The 14586-nt window shown below is 41.6% G+C and overlaps 1 protein-coding gene and 1 long non-coding RNA gene across 2 annotated transcripts in view; both read left to right on the top strand.

Annotated features, from left to right (window-relative positions):
* The first annotated feature begins 2276 nt into the window (after nucleotides 1–2276).
* On the top strand, nucleotides 2277–12277 carry LOC132870529 (epithelial membrane protein 2-like). The gene is made up of 5 exons (XM_060904203.1): nucleotides 2277–2394; nucleotides 6644–6726; nucleotides 9727–9829; nucleotides 10025–10165; nucleotides 11145–12277. The coding sequence occupies exons 2-5, from the start codon at nucleotides 6649–6651 to the stop codon at nucleotides 11300–11302; spliced, it is 480 nt and encodes a 159-aa protein (XP_060760186.1). The 5' UTR covers nucleotides 2277–2394; nucleotides 6644–6648; the 3' UTR covers nucleotides 11303–12277.
* A 171-nt stretch (nucleotides 12278–12448) lies between these two features.
* Nucleotides 12449–14586, top strand: part of LOC132870530 (uncharacterized) — a 2402-nt gene continuing 264 nt past the window's right edge. The window contains exons 1-2 of the long non-coding RNA XR_009651125.1: nucleotides 12449–12744; nucleotides 13050–14586. The exon at nucleotides 13050–14586 is cut by the window's right edge and continues 264 nt beyond it. This is a non-coding gene — a long non-coding RNA (uncharacterized LOC132870530). The remainder of the gene's footprint in view (nucleotides 12745–13049) is intronic.

The following is a 14586-nucleotide window of genomic DNA, read 5'->3' as shown; positions in this document are numbered from 1 at the left end:
CTGTGATCGGAATCAAATGGTGTACTAGCATTGGGGTATACTCGGCAATTCTGTGAGGCCCTCTTGACAAACCATTCGCCCAAGATGTAATCAAGCTGTCTGTAATATCCAAGGTTGGATTTAAATGACCATCTATGCATAGGTGTTCTAGTGGCAAATAAGGTATTGAGAATATATAGATTGTTGTTCTCAGCAATTTCGATCAGCTTCATGCCGTTAAAGCTTGTGGGTTCATCGTCATTAAAACGACCAACACAGTTCCAGTTGTTACTCTGGCAATCGTTGCCTATCGTTGCATTGAAGTCACCACATACAACCAGTTTAGAACCTGGATGCATTTGCTTAGCTGTTTTTAAAGTCTTGGATAGGGTGTTATAGAAGGCTTCCTTAGTGGAGTTTGCATGTTCTTCAGTCTGACAATAGCAGGAAACTACAGTCAGTTTAACACCGTGGACAGATATTCTAGCCAGTATAATTCTCCCTTCCATAATGTGCTCTATGTCCAACAAGTTGACATGGGGGGCTATTATTATCGCAACACCGGCATAGGCTTTTCTCTGTAGTCCACTATATAGGACACGCCATCCTTGTAGCATCTCATCAGTGAATTCAATCTCATCCTGGCCAGTAATTCGGGCTTCTTGTATACAGCACACGTCATGTTGTAGAGACTTTATCTGTATCAAGTGTTCTGCCAGCTTTATCTCGCATTTTGCAGTTCTTACATTTATTGTTCCGATTTTGACCTGGTGGTAGTTCTTTGGGTTTCGTTTGGTTTTATGGTGCTGTGTAATTCTGGTTTTCATAGTGACTGACTGTGCGACAGTTTATTGGAGTATTTAGAGTAATACTACTATAGATATTAGTCTATCAAACAATGAGAAACAATAGTTTCTCTAGAGACAATAGTTTTACGTCCGGTAGAGGACAAAGACTTTTCTACCTTTTAAACAAACGTTATCAAATTTGCTTTATAACTAAGAGGGAAGCAGCTACTTCACTTCCTAGCGCCAGTGACTCCGTTGGTTCGCCCAGTCGCAAGACCGAGCTATCCAGGGTGTACCTGTCCTAATGACGGAGGTGGAGTCTGGCTTGAGTGTGATAGGCAATTAGACTTAGCAGGACTTACAGACACTGCCTTCTAAGCCTAGCGGATAAACCGAGAGTTGCGCATCACACCCCATGCACCCTCTCCTCTTTAGCCTGGAGGACGTGGTGTCCATGATTTCTAAAAAGAATTTCTACTTTTGATTCGTCAGACCTCGGGACAGCTTTCCACTTTCCCTTAGTCCATTGTAAAAGAGCTCGTGCCCAGAGAAGGGGGCGGGATTTCTGGATATTGTTTATATCTGGTTTTAACTTGCATTTGTGGATGCAGTAATGAACTGTTTTCACAGGCGATGGTTTTCTGAAGTGTTCCTGAGCCCATACAGTGATTTCCACTACAGACACGTGTCTGCTTTTAATGCAGTGTTTCCTGAGGGCCTGAAGATCACAGGCATCCAGTGTCAGTTTTCAGCCTTGTCTCTTGCATACAGAGATTTCTCCAGATTCCCTGAATCTTTTAATGATATTATGGACCATAGATGATGTTATCCAGAAATTCTTTGCAGTTTTACATTGAGGAGCATTATTCTTAAATTGTTGCACTGTTTGCCCATGCAATCTTTCACAGGGCGGTGAACCCCGCCCCATCTTTACTTCTGAGAGATTCCGCCTCTCTGGGAGGGTCTTTTTATACCCAATCATCTTGACAATTAACCAAATTAGTTTTTTTTTTTTTTACCATTACACAACTTTACAGTCTTTTGTTGCCCCTGTCCCAACTTTTCTGAATATATAGTATCTATAGAACTTACCAGTCTCTCTTAGAATCAATCAGTTTATGTCCTCAATAAGTGAGCAACACACACACACACACTTCCCCTCCTGGAATCAGGAAGGGATTATCTCTCTCACACACTAAAACCATAAGAGCAGCAGTTCTGTGACAACATCAGTTACTATAACAACACACAGGCATACCACAATATTTAGGAGTTCCCCAAACAAGAAAGATTATATGACAAAAACAGCCTGGACTCTGCGTGTGAGAGAGAGAGAGAGAGAGAGAGAGAGGTGGGGTAGGAAAACAGTCACTGCAGAGTGTAGGTTTCTTACAAGTTTTGGCAAGTAGGATAGACAAACTGTGCCAACACACACACACACACAGAGGGAGGGAAGGAAATAGTGATGAAGAGGGTGGAGACTAAGTGGGTTTGGTCCCTTTTTTCCTGCTTACACTCAGATGAACATTCTGAACTTGGAGAGAAAGGTAACTGAGTGAAGAACACAGAAGGAGAAGACAAACACATACAAAAAAACCACATACACATTTGCAAGTTAAACGACAAGGTAAGAAAACACACAACACACACACTGAATGCATTTACTCTGCATATATAAAACATAGCAACTTTGTGTGTGTGTGTGTGTGTGTGTGTGTGTGTGTTTTAGTAGCTTCTGTACTTTCTGGGCAAGAGACAGAAAGTATTTGTAACTTTGAAAACTTTCCACACACATCTTTACAATTTCATACTGCAGTGGTGGGGGTGAGACGTTCTCGTAAAAGTTCCTCAGATTCTCTCTCTCTCTCACACACACACACAGTTTCTCATAGTGTGGGAATGTCGATGTGTTATTGTAATGTAGCTGTCTGGTTGAGCCAGATGTGATCCTGGCAGGTTTGCCATTTCCGCAGCGTCTGATTGGCCGATCTTCACGAGCCAACCGTTTAACGTTTCACTGCACGTATTTACTGACTCACACATCAACCAACCATACAACTGTGACTCATGCAGAAGGCAGTGATGGGCTTGGGTTTGTCTTCTCATATGGAACAGTTCAGTGTGTGTGTGTGTGTGTGTGTGTGTATACCCACTTATATTTACGTGTTCAGGGTTAACAAAGGTCCTAATTTGTCCAGGAACATGTGACAATTTTAACCTCGTGGGGATCTTTTGAAAGATCCATCTCTCTGACACAGTTATAGGATTTGAACTCACAACTTGATCCCTTACTTGAAACCATAACCACTGAGTGTGCTTGCGCTGTGTTACAGAAACATAGCCTTTGGTTTGAGGTTAGAGATTTGTAACAGGATTTTGAACTTTGAATTAAATGCATCACCATGGATAACTGCAATCTGATTGGTCCAGAGTTTGGGGTTCGACATTAGTGCTGGGATTGAGGGGTTGTGCATGTGGACATCGTGTGGTTTGACTCCATTAACACACACATCAGTGTGTGGGACAGAAATACGTGTGTGTGTCTGTTTCATTCTCTAATGTTACTGTGCTGAAAAGAACCTGAGGTCCCCACAAGTACATTCATTCAAGAATGTGTGTGTGTGTGTGTGTGTGTGTGTGTGTGTGAAAGTATGTGGGGAGGGCATACTGTGTGTGTGTGTGTGTGTGTGTGTGTGTGTGTAAAATCCTTTTTGGATCAACATGCTCAAACATCTTCAGGTGTGTTTGGTTAAGGTCTTTCAGGTGAGACAACTGCATTCTTCAAAATCAGATGATGGGTGGTGCAAACGGCTGTGTGTGTGTGTGAGAGAGAGACAGAGTTCAAAAATCCACTCTTTGCCTTTGGAACTAACAGAGAGAGAGAGACAGAGAGAGAGAGAGAGAGAGAGAGAGACACACAGTGAGACAGAGAGAGAGAGACAGCAAGTGAGCTAGAGAGACAGAGAGTGGGACAAAGACAGACAGACAGGTGTTGAAAGAGTGTTGTATTTCTGGATGAGTTATAACATGTCTGAAGCTTTGCACCAAAATGCCACTCCCTGAAAGTAATTGCACAAAACACACACACACACACACACACCAGTCATTGAGCATTAGGTTGTATTCATGATCACTTTCCAAGAACACATTTATACATATTGCAGGTGCATAGTGGGCGTGGCTCTGGGTGGAGACATTAACTGAAATCTATGTACTCTGTCATCAGCACTCACACTGAGTTTGTCTGCTTTTCTACATGTTGGCATGAATCAGTGTGACTTGTTCCCCAAAGTGTTGTTCTCACTGAGCAGTGCTTTTATTCTGATGAATACTGATTCATATTTCATTCAGGAAAGAGTCACTAAAATGAGTCAGTTTGCAGTGAGTCATTGACTTTGTTCAGTTGCTGCTGATGAGCTTTGTAATCACAAACTGTAAAATTAAAACATGGAAGCCAAAGTACAACATTTCTACTCAAATATATAACTGATTATTAAACACAGATTTTTATAGAGGTTTATGTGATATTTTTCAATGTTGTATACGTCATATTTAACCCTCAATGAGTCTGTAAATCGTTCAGTCATGACTGAGGCCTGCTCCTGAAAGTCAGCAAGTTCACTGAGGACTCGTAATGCTCAGTTAGTCAGTTAGTGTTTTCTGTAGGGCTGGGTGAGAAAAATAATGCTTCTAAACATAGACATAAACGATGAACAAATGTGAATGAATCATAAATGAACTGACTGAAATGACTCAAGTCAAAGACAAATCAAATCAAGTGAATTTATAGTCATTTTAACCAGATTGCTACAGCTCATATAGTACACAGTGAAATGAAACAATGTTCCTCCAAGACCATGGTGCTACATGAAACTACACAAGACTAATTAAGACCTAAACAGAACTGAACAGGACCTACGCAGGACTGAACAGGACCTACACAGAACTGAACATAACATAAACCTAACATACTATCACATAGTATTCAGTAGTCAAGTAATAATCTGTCATTTGTGATGGTATTTAACTCAGGGATGACAATTTTCCATGGATTTCTGCAGTTTTGTTAGTCAAATGGGTCGTTCTTGTGAATCGTCCAAATCCAAGGAGGAAAGTGTGTGTGTGTGGGGGGGTGTTTCGATTTTCACCAAGTCCCTCTCAGCATAGAAGTGAACTGTGGAACATTCGGAGCAAATCACTTCTTTCCATCACCGGAAAACCCCTTGAAAGCCATAAATTTTGCAAAATGTGCAGTGATTGGCTGACCCAGAAATCTTTTGATCTTTGAACCAATCAGCAGTCTTGATACATAGATATTGTTACTGCAAATGGCGGATCAATAGACCTCCTTTGAGCACATCTCTGAGAAGCACCATACTAAATGGAGAAAAGGGAGCTCAAAACAGCCCACCTACAGCAACAGATAAGAAAAGCAATTGAAAGACTAACAGCACTGGCAGCAAAGAGAAAGAAACTTCAATAACTAAGACAAAAGCAAGAGTTTCCAGCTTGCTCTCAGAGCAAGTAGAAACTCCATACATCCATCACTGCTTATCCTGTGCAGGGTCACAGGCGAGCTGGAGCCTATCCCAGCTGACTATGGGTGAGAGGCGGGGTACACCCTGGACAAGTCACTAGGTCATCACAGGGCTGACACACACAACCATTCACACTCACATTCATACCTATGGTCAATTTAGAGCCACCAATTATCCTAACCTGCATGTCTTTGGACTGTAGGGGAAACCGGAGCACCCGGAGGAAACCCACACAAACACGGGGAGAACATGCAAACTTCACACAGAAAGGCCCTCATCAGCCACTGGGCTTGAACCCAGGATCTTCTTGCTGTGAAGTGACAGTGCTAACCACTACACCACCGTGCCGCCGCATTTGAGGATGTGCTTTCAGAAATACTTAGAGGAAAATGATTGATTGAATATGGAAATATTTCTATCATTTTGGGAATAATGTACTCTAAAAATGTGGGTTTGATATTGTGAGTCACTTTCTTGTACTGTATGCGAGAATCTTTTATTAAAATCTGATTATATGAATTTTTATTCAAAACAGAAGTTTTGAAAGCCCTTCAAATTTGCTAAAACCTACGAGCTTTGGGGAACTTTGCCCCCCCTTGTCCCCCCACCAAGGTGCTGCCTTAGGGCTGGGGGCCCCCAGACCTCTGGGTCACTTTCAGCTGAAATAAAAATTTGCTGTTGTCATGCCTGTTAACTACATGGTTACAGAAAACACACACACACACACACACACACATGCAAATAAGCTACTGTTATTAATGCTAATTTATTCATTCACGGTGGCCTCAGCCAAGTTGCATGCTTGGAGCCCCAATCCTGTCGATCAGCCATGCAGTTGGCTAGCTCAGCAGTACTGGCTGCATCCATGTCCCTTTTCAGGGTGTCAATGAAGGTTGCTGGCCTCAACTTCTGCAGCCATGGAAAGGTTCCCACAGCACAAGCTCACCAGCAGGCAGATGTTGAACCTTCCATAGCATGTAACTTTACAATGCAAAAAAAGGGTAAGGTGATGGGGTCACCACTCCACACACCACCACTATCCAACTGAGTGTTGGGATTTTTTTTATCGGGGTAGTCTCCCCTAGATCTGCCACGATTCTTTGACCGTAGGGGCGGCGCGGAGACCCACTGCAGATGGTCTTCATCATGTGAGAGGCTAGATGGTGCAGCCACTTGCTGGAATATTGGCTGTGTTTTGCATGCCACATAATGCTGGATATGGGGAGACCAGATTGGGACACCAGATATATCAAGGCCACCTAGAAAGGTACTACTCCTCTGGAGATCCTTGCTAATAATACACTTATCTCTCTCTCTCTCTCTCTCTCTCCCCCTCAGGCATCATGTTGTTCCTCCTTGCTGGAATTTTTCTCCTGCACATCTCGACAGTCATCCTCCTGCTCGCTGCCACCATCGAGAATGTGAGTAATGTTAAAACTATCGTACTGTATGTCAGCAAAAATGACAAAAATGTATTACTTCGGGCTGCATTCCTGCACATCATCTCATTATCACCACAAAACTTAAGGAGGAACTGAGTGGACAGTGGCTCTTATAAACAAGGCCCTTTTCTTCCCTGGTTATCTGAAGAAGAAGAAGAAGAAGAAGAAGAAGAAGAAGAAGAAGACGATTTCTGTTGAGTTCTATAAACTTATTTGAGATGTTCTCAGCACTAGCCATCATTTCCCCCCGGATTCATTATAGTGTGTGGTGAATGAGTACAGACGTGTGCAATTGGTAATCAGGTGACTGTGAACGTTGCTGAGAGCTGTAGTTCATGGTGGCCATGTTAATAAGCTTCGGTGCACTCTGGGAACTGGATTGTGGAATGGACTCCGGTGCTGACATGACGTAAATGCTATAAGCACTTCCTACTTCACTACTAACCACATCATTCTTCTCTCTTGCCTTGAATCCTCCTTTAACATCACTGGAACCTCCCTCTCCTGGCTGAAGTCTTACCATCAACATGAACAGCTGCACTTCCTCCTATGCTCCTCTCTCACCAGGTGTCCCCAAGGGTTCAGTGCTTGGCCCTCTCCTGTTCATCCTCTACATGCTTCCCCTTGGTCATATCATATACCACCATGATGATGTCCAGCTTTACATTTTCACTAAATCCATCACCGCTGCTACCCACTCCACTCTGACCAGGTGCATCACCAAAATCAAATCATGGATGCAAGCCAACTTTCTCAAACTCAACTGCGATAAAACAGGCATGCTCATCATTGGCCCCTAATCACTCACAAAAAATTCTCATAACTTCAAAACTAAGCATCTTTCTGTTACTTTAATGAGTGGTTGAGTTGATGCCACTCTAGAATTCAATTTCCTTTCATTCACAATGGCTGCTAAAACTATTTATTATTGTAAACAAAGAAAAGTGTAAATTGTTATGTTAGCTAATGTTTAGATTTTCAGGTTACCTTCTTGATCTGTACATGACAGACTTTGGAAATTGCTATTTTATGCAGCTACAGTTGTGGTCAGAAGTTTACATACACTCATCATGGGCATGAATGTCATGGTAATTTGGGGCTGTTAATGATTTCCTTGAACTGTTCTTTTTCCAGGGCAGAAGGATTGTACAGCATAAAGCTTTAATGACTTCAAAAAACAAGAATTGAGTGCACAAGTTTGAATTTATTTTGGATTTTCTCTAATCCACACATGGTCAAAATTATACATTCAGGCTCAAATACATACTACATTCGCTTAAGGTTTTATAATGTCTTAACTTGACAAGGCCAAGGCCTATTAACTTCTCATTAGTGATCATGATTGACTACAACTGTTAGTTTCTCTCTGCCAGCATGAAAAGGATTTGTTTGACAGCACTCTTTGGATTGACCAATACTCAGAACCATGGGAAAGTCCAAGGAACTCAGTGAAGATCTAAGAAGGAAAATTGTAGATTTACACAAATTTGGAAGGTCTCTTGGAGCCATTTCTAAACAACTGCAGATTCCAAGATCATCAGTTCAAACAATTGTATGTAAGTACAAGTTATTTGGATGTGTCACCACTTTGGCAAGGTCAGGAAAAAGACCCAAACTGTCACCCTCAGATAAGAGGAAATTGGTTAGGATGTTCAGGAATCACCAAGGCTCAAGCCTGCCATGAACTGGAAACTGTTGTAACACCAGCATCACTGTCCACGGTGAAGCGAGTTTTCCATTGCCGTGGATTGAAAGGGTGCCGACCAAGAAAGAAACCTTTGCTCCAAAATCGACACCTTCAAGCTCAACTGAAATTTGCAGCTGCCCACATGGACAAGCCAAATGCCTTCTGGAGAAAAGTTTAATGGTCAGATGAAATAAAGATTGAGCTATTTGGCCACAATGACAAGAGTAAAGGTGATGTTTTCAAACCTAAGAACACTGTACCAACTGTCAAGCATGGTGGTGGTAGCATCATGCTCTGAGGCTGTTTTGCTGCCAGTAGTACTGGTGCATTGCGCAAAGTGGATGGAATAATGAAGGAGGACTACCTCCAAATTCTTCAACTTCACCTCAAATCAACAGCTAGACAATTGAAACTTGGACACAATTGGGTGTTCCAACAGGACAATGATCCCAAACACACATCAAAACTGGTTTTGGAATGGATAAAGCAGGCTAACATTAAGCTTCTGGAATAGCCTTCCCAAAGCCCTGTCCTCAACCCTATTGAAAATTTGTGTACTACTCTTAAAATCCAGGTCTGTGCGAGGAAGCCAAGCAATTTAAATGAACTCTGCCAATTCTGCCAAGAAGAGTGGTCAAATATCCAGCCAGAATTATGTCAGAAGCTTGTTGATGGTGACCCAAAGTCTCTGGTCGAGGTGCAACTTGTTAAAGAACATTTAACCAAATATTAGTGGGGATGTATGTATATATTTGAGTCTGTATGTATAATTTTGACCCTGTGTGGATTAGAGAAAATCCAAAATAAATTCAAACTTGTGCACTCAATCCTTGTTTTTTGAAGTCATTAAAGCTGTATGCTGTACAATCATTCCACCCTGGAAAAAGAACAGTTCAAGGAAATCATTAACAGCCCCAAATTACCATGACAGTCATGCCCATGATGAGTGTATGTAAACTTCTGACTACAATTGTAACTAGTTCCTTTGAAAAAGGTAGTATTTTTATTTGATCAGAAAGGCTAGTCAGTCCATCATTGCGAGTTGGCCTAGTGGTTAGTGTGTCCACCTCTCAATCAGGAGCTTGTGAGTTCTACTCACAGAAGCTAATAATGGTTCTTTTGTGACATGTTCGACTCTGTCCAGGGTGTGAATTAACCTGAGTCTGTAAACCTCCGAGCTAATTGTCTCAGCTGCACAGTTCAAGCTGACGTTCTACCATATTAAATTGCTAATGCTAATAAAAGCTAGTGCTAATTATTATGGATTGAAGATGTTTTCCGTCCCTCTTTAGGCCTGGTGGACTACAGGCTCTCTGTCCACTGATATTTGGGCTAGTTGGCTTTGGAACGGTCATCAGTGGAACTATACGGCACTTCCAAGCAACTATCCTGAAGGTACACACACACACAAAACAGAAATAAATTCAAGAACAGCATTGACAGAGTGGAGTAAGTGTAATAAATGTGAATCAAATGCAGTGTGTGTGTGTAAACTAATTTTTAAGTGTTAAAGTTATTACTGTTTTGTTCATTTGTTTTTGCAGTGACTTATTCTCCTGTCTTCTTGTGTGTGTGTGTGTGTGTGTGTAGATTACCTCCAGGCAGTGCAGGCGTCCTCTGTATTAGCGTGTGTGTTTTCAGGTCTTGGTTTATTCGTGTTCCTCGCTCAGCTCTTCACACTGCCCAAAGGAAAACGCTTCATCTTGTCTGGAGTGTTCCAGTTGCTGGCTTGTATGGACACACACACACACACACGGCCCTGCAGAGCTTTTCATTACTTACTTCACAGATCTCAAGCCCCGCCCATGCTTGGTAGATTTGAAAAAGGACAATCAATTGGCATTGAGAACCAGGAAAGGTTTCACTGCTCATTGTTATTTAGCTCCGCCCCCTCTGCCCATAGCTTCAAATTAAAAAATATATAGTGTGTGTGGGTTTGATTAGGACATGTCCATTGGCCCTGAGAACACATTTTGACTCTGTCCCCAGTCACTGGAACCTCAGGTATCCAAATGCTGGAACCCACAGTGCCCTCTGGTGGTGAAGAGCACAGAGTAACATTAATTCTAGGAGAGGAGTTATTTCTAGCATTTATTTATAGAAAAAAAAAAGATTTTGCTGTCGGGTTCTTCACAGAATCTTGAAGAGTTCATCCAGACTGATAACTGAGGAGCCATTAAAAGGTTCTATATTTGTCTTTTGTCTCCATTTTTGTGATTTGGTATTTTGTCTGAGTATGCTCTCTGACAGAAATAACCCTTCGAGGGCTCACTGGATAGATCAGGGGGTTTAGCTTTCTAAACAGGCTCAGGGTTTGGACCCTTAACTGATAACGGAGCCTTTAAGGGACAAACAATGGACTTTTACGGGTTCTAGAGCTGACTTTATTTTTCCCTAAGAGTGAGAAACACAAAAAAAAGTGCCAAATGCTGGAGCACACTGCGCCCTCTGGTGGTGAGATGAGCGATATCACGCTCCTTCTAACAAGAACAACAATAATATATTTTATATTTACATATTTAGATTCCTTTAACACAATTTTGTATTTTTAATAGTTTTAATTTATATATAAATAGCTAAATTTTAGATTATTAATGTACTTGTGTACACAAGTTTGAACTGTGCCTTTGTTGCATTTGCATGCTGCTTTTTAAGTTTTGAAATAAATAAATAAATAAATAATCTCTCTCCTTGTCTGTCTCTCTCTCAGGTCTGTGTATTATGATTGCTGCCTCGATCTACACTGATATTTTCCACAAGAAGGAAACCGGATGGTATGGTCCGAGTTTCATCATCGCCTGGCTCTCCTTCACTCTCACCTTCATCTCCTGTGTCATCTACTTCGTCCTGCGCAAGAAAACAACCTGAAGATGCTCATACACTTCGACACACTCTCTTTCTCACACTCACTCACTCACTCACTCACTCAGATTAATCAGGTTTGCGTCACTATATTGTCGAAGGAGAGGATTATGTTTTTATGCATAAGAATAATTTGCATGCATTAATCATGTGCATAATTAATCCATAAAAAGGAAAATGGTGCAGAAGGGTTGGGGGGGGGGGGAGGGAATGTGTGTGTGTGTGTGTGTGTGTGTGTAATAAGCTGAATTATTAATGGATAAGTTCCTTAAAGTAAATTAAAATGGAAGCTGTCACATTTGTGGGGGAAATTCTTAGATTAAAAAAAAAAACTTTATCCATACTGTAATGTACCAGTTTTATAATATTCAAAATATTTTTTTTTTTATTTTCTGGGTGAATATGAGCACGTTCTAATGAATTACAGATAACTGGAATGAAATGTAGTTGTGTATTAGTTGCAATTTTCATACAAATAATCCACTTTTACATACCATTTATTTGCATAAAAGCTGTCAACGTGTAAATATGGTGTTGTTTTTATTGATTATTTCTTGTGTGCTTCCATTTTGTTTGCATGCATTCACTCCATGGCTCTGAGTAACACGTGGCTCTGAAAAGTCCGCGGAGTAACACGAAGCTAAACAACAAACGCATGCCCTGAAACTGCGACGACTTTTACTGACCTGCAGATAACACAGAATATTAATTTCACATCGTGCCTGTTCATTTTCCCAATTCATATGCACAATTACAAATTTCCTCTCATAAAAATGCGCATTTACATTTCTAGTCACATGTTTTATATTCTCATGCTTACTCGAAATAAAATAATTTTCTCGGATTCTATGTCTAAAGGTCGCTGGAGTTAAATTGTGTGTAAACAATTGTGAAAAAGCACACTAAGAATGATTAGTCTTTCATTTTATTTTTGTTATATGTTTTTTTATGCAGTGTGTATTAAAAGTTTGATCACAAAGAGTGTGTGTGTGGTGGTGATAATGGGGGCGGGGTGTTTAATGTAAATCAACAGTAATTAGATTTATGTCTGATTTGGCCATTTTCAACAGCCTACCACTAACGATACATCGTGGATGCTTCTCAAGTCAAGATGCTTCGTTCATAAGATGGGCCCTTTCAAGTCAGGTCCTTCTTACACCTTTTTCACCAACAGTGAATGGGTTCTGTTCTGATTCATGCATCAAATTTTGAACCATTCAGAGTAGTTCAACCAAATATACACAAGTTGGTTTGGAACATGAACAGTGGACTCCCAGCTGAAACCAAAATATAACTGTTTTTTTCAGTGTGAACCAGGATGACATCAGTGGACGTGTCATTAGTTTGAAGCAGAGAGCAGCAATGGAGAACACAATGGGAAAAGATACAGCTTCAGAAAAAAATGGAATGAAAACAAACATCTGCAAAAACAGAACTAAAGCACACAGGTAATCAGCGCACTATTGGTGCCATCTTGCTACTACTGTTTACATCTGTTGCGAATTGTGCCACACCCTCCGTTCATGATGCTGTCGCAACCTGGCTCACAAGGCCGTGACAAAGACGGGAGACACACCATTTTGCAGCATTAAATAAAGTAATTTATTAAACAACTGAAATTACTTTAATACATAAAGATGCAAAAAAGTGAATGAGTATCGTCAGGTGCAAAGAAAGAAAAATACTAAAGTAACCAAAGAACCAGCATATCCATCCATCCATCCATCCATCCATCTTCTTCCTCTTATCCAAGGTTGGGTCACGGTGGCAGCAGGCTAAGCAGGGTATTCCAGGCGTCTCTCTCCCCAGCAACGCTTTCCAGTTCCTCCTGGGGGAATCCCAAGGCGCTCCCAGTCCTGATGAGATCTATAATCTTTCCAGCATGTTCTGGGTCTACCTTGAGGTCTCGACGTGCCTGGAAAACCACCAAAAGTAGGTGCCCCGGAGGCATCAGATGCTGGAATCACCTCAGCTGACTCCTTTCAACATGAAGGAACAGAGGCTCTACTCTGAGATTCCTCCAGATGTCTGAGCTCCTCACCCTGTCTCTAAGGGTGAGCCCAGCCACCCTACGGAGAAAGCTCATTTCAACTGCCTGTATCCGCAATCTCATCCTTTCAGTCACGACCCAAAGCTTATGACCTCTGGTGAGAGTTGGAATGTAGATTGACTCGTAAATCAAAAGCTTTGCCTTTCGGATTAGCTCCCTCTTCACCACGACAGTCCAATACAACATCCACATTACTACTGACGCCGCCCCAATCCGCCTGTCCATCTCACACTCCATTTTACCATCACTTGTGAACAAGACCCTGAGATACTTGAACTCCTTCACTTGGGGCAGCAACTCACTCCCAACCTGGAGGGAGCACTCCACTGTTTTCCAGCAGAGAACCATGGCCTCAGACTTGGGGGTGCTGACTCTCAAAGAAACAGCATAACAAAACAAATATACAGAAGGCTACAGTGTCCTAGAAAAGAAAGCAACATCAGAAAGGAGCCAACATGCAAGCAAAGGGAGACCCTCCCCCCCATCTTTGAGACATGCAGGTTTTTATAACCAACCAAACAGGTGAAGCCAATTCCCAAACTGAAAGGGAGGGACTAAACCTGGGATGGACCTAAAGAAAAACACTCCCAGAGAAGAAGAAGAAGAAGCCTTTATTTGTCACATGCACACTCAAGCACAGTGAACTTCATCCTCTGCATTTAACCCATCTGAAGCAGTGAACAAATGCATGCACACACACAAGTGAGCAATGAGCACACACACATACCCAGAGCAGTGGGCAGCTACACTACAGTGCCCAGGGAGCAGTTGGGAGTTAGGTGCCTTGCTCAAGGGCATTTCAGCCCAACGATGCCTCATATTAACCTAACCACATGTCTTTGAACACACAGAGAGAGAGAGAGAGAGAGAGAGAGAGAGAGAGAGATTATTAGTAAATAACCAAGGCATAAGATCCCCTTCCCAAAAGAGGAAAAACAAAGCAGGCTGACAGAAAGGGGCAGCCCCCCGCCCCATAAAACATAGGGTTTCATAGGGATTCCTGCAATACAAGATATAAAACAAAGAAAATCATTCTATACCAAACCCCAGAATTATCCAGATCAGCTACCCCGTTTCACCACCTTCCTCACCTCTCAGCAACTGGATGCTGGAAGCAAATTAAGAGACAGCACTGTAAAAAATGATGTCTTAGCAAGTGAAAATATCTTGAAAATAGTTGAAATGATCTAGCATTTCCTATTTGAAGAATACAAGACACTTATTCTGAGATTATTAAACC

This window comes from Neoarius graeffei, chromosome 22, assembly GCF_027579695.1.
Source record: "Neoarius graeffei isolate fNeoGra1 chromosome 22, fNeoGra1.pri, whole genome shotgun sequence".
Classification (NCBI taxonomy): Eukaryota; Metazoa; Chordata; class Actinopteri; order Siluriformes; family Ariidae; genus Neoarius; species Neoarius graeffei.
The sequence above is the reverse complement of the archived record's forward strand: the minus strand, read 5'-3'. Positions and strand labels throughout refer to the sequence as shown.

What these genes read in the sequence shown, in the direction of transcription:
- LOC132870529 (XM_060904203.1), top strand. Translation starts at nt 6,649, where the DNA reads ATGTTGTTCCTCCTTGCTGGAATTTTTCTCCTGCACATCTCGACAGTC. An exon ending in TCGCTGCCACCATCGAGAAT is followed by an intron (nt 6,727 to 9,726) that starts GTGAGTAATGTT and finishes GTCCCTCTTTAG; the next exon opens with GCCTGGTGGACTACAGGCTC. An exon ending in TCCAAGCAACTATCCTGAAG is followed by an intron (nt 9,830 to 10,024) that starts GTACACACACAC and finishes GTGTGTGTGTAG; the next exon opens with ATTACCTCCAGGCAGTGCAG.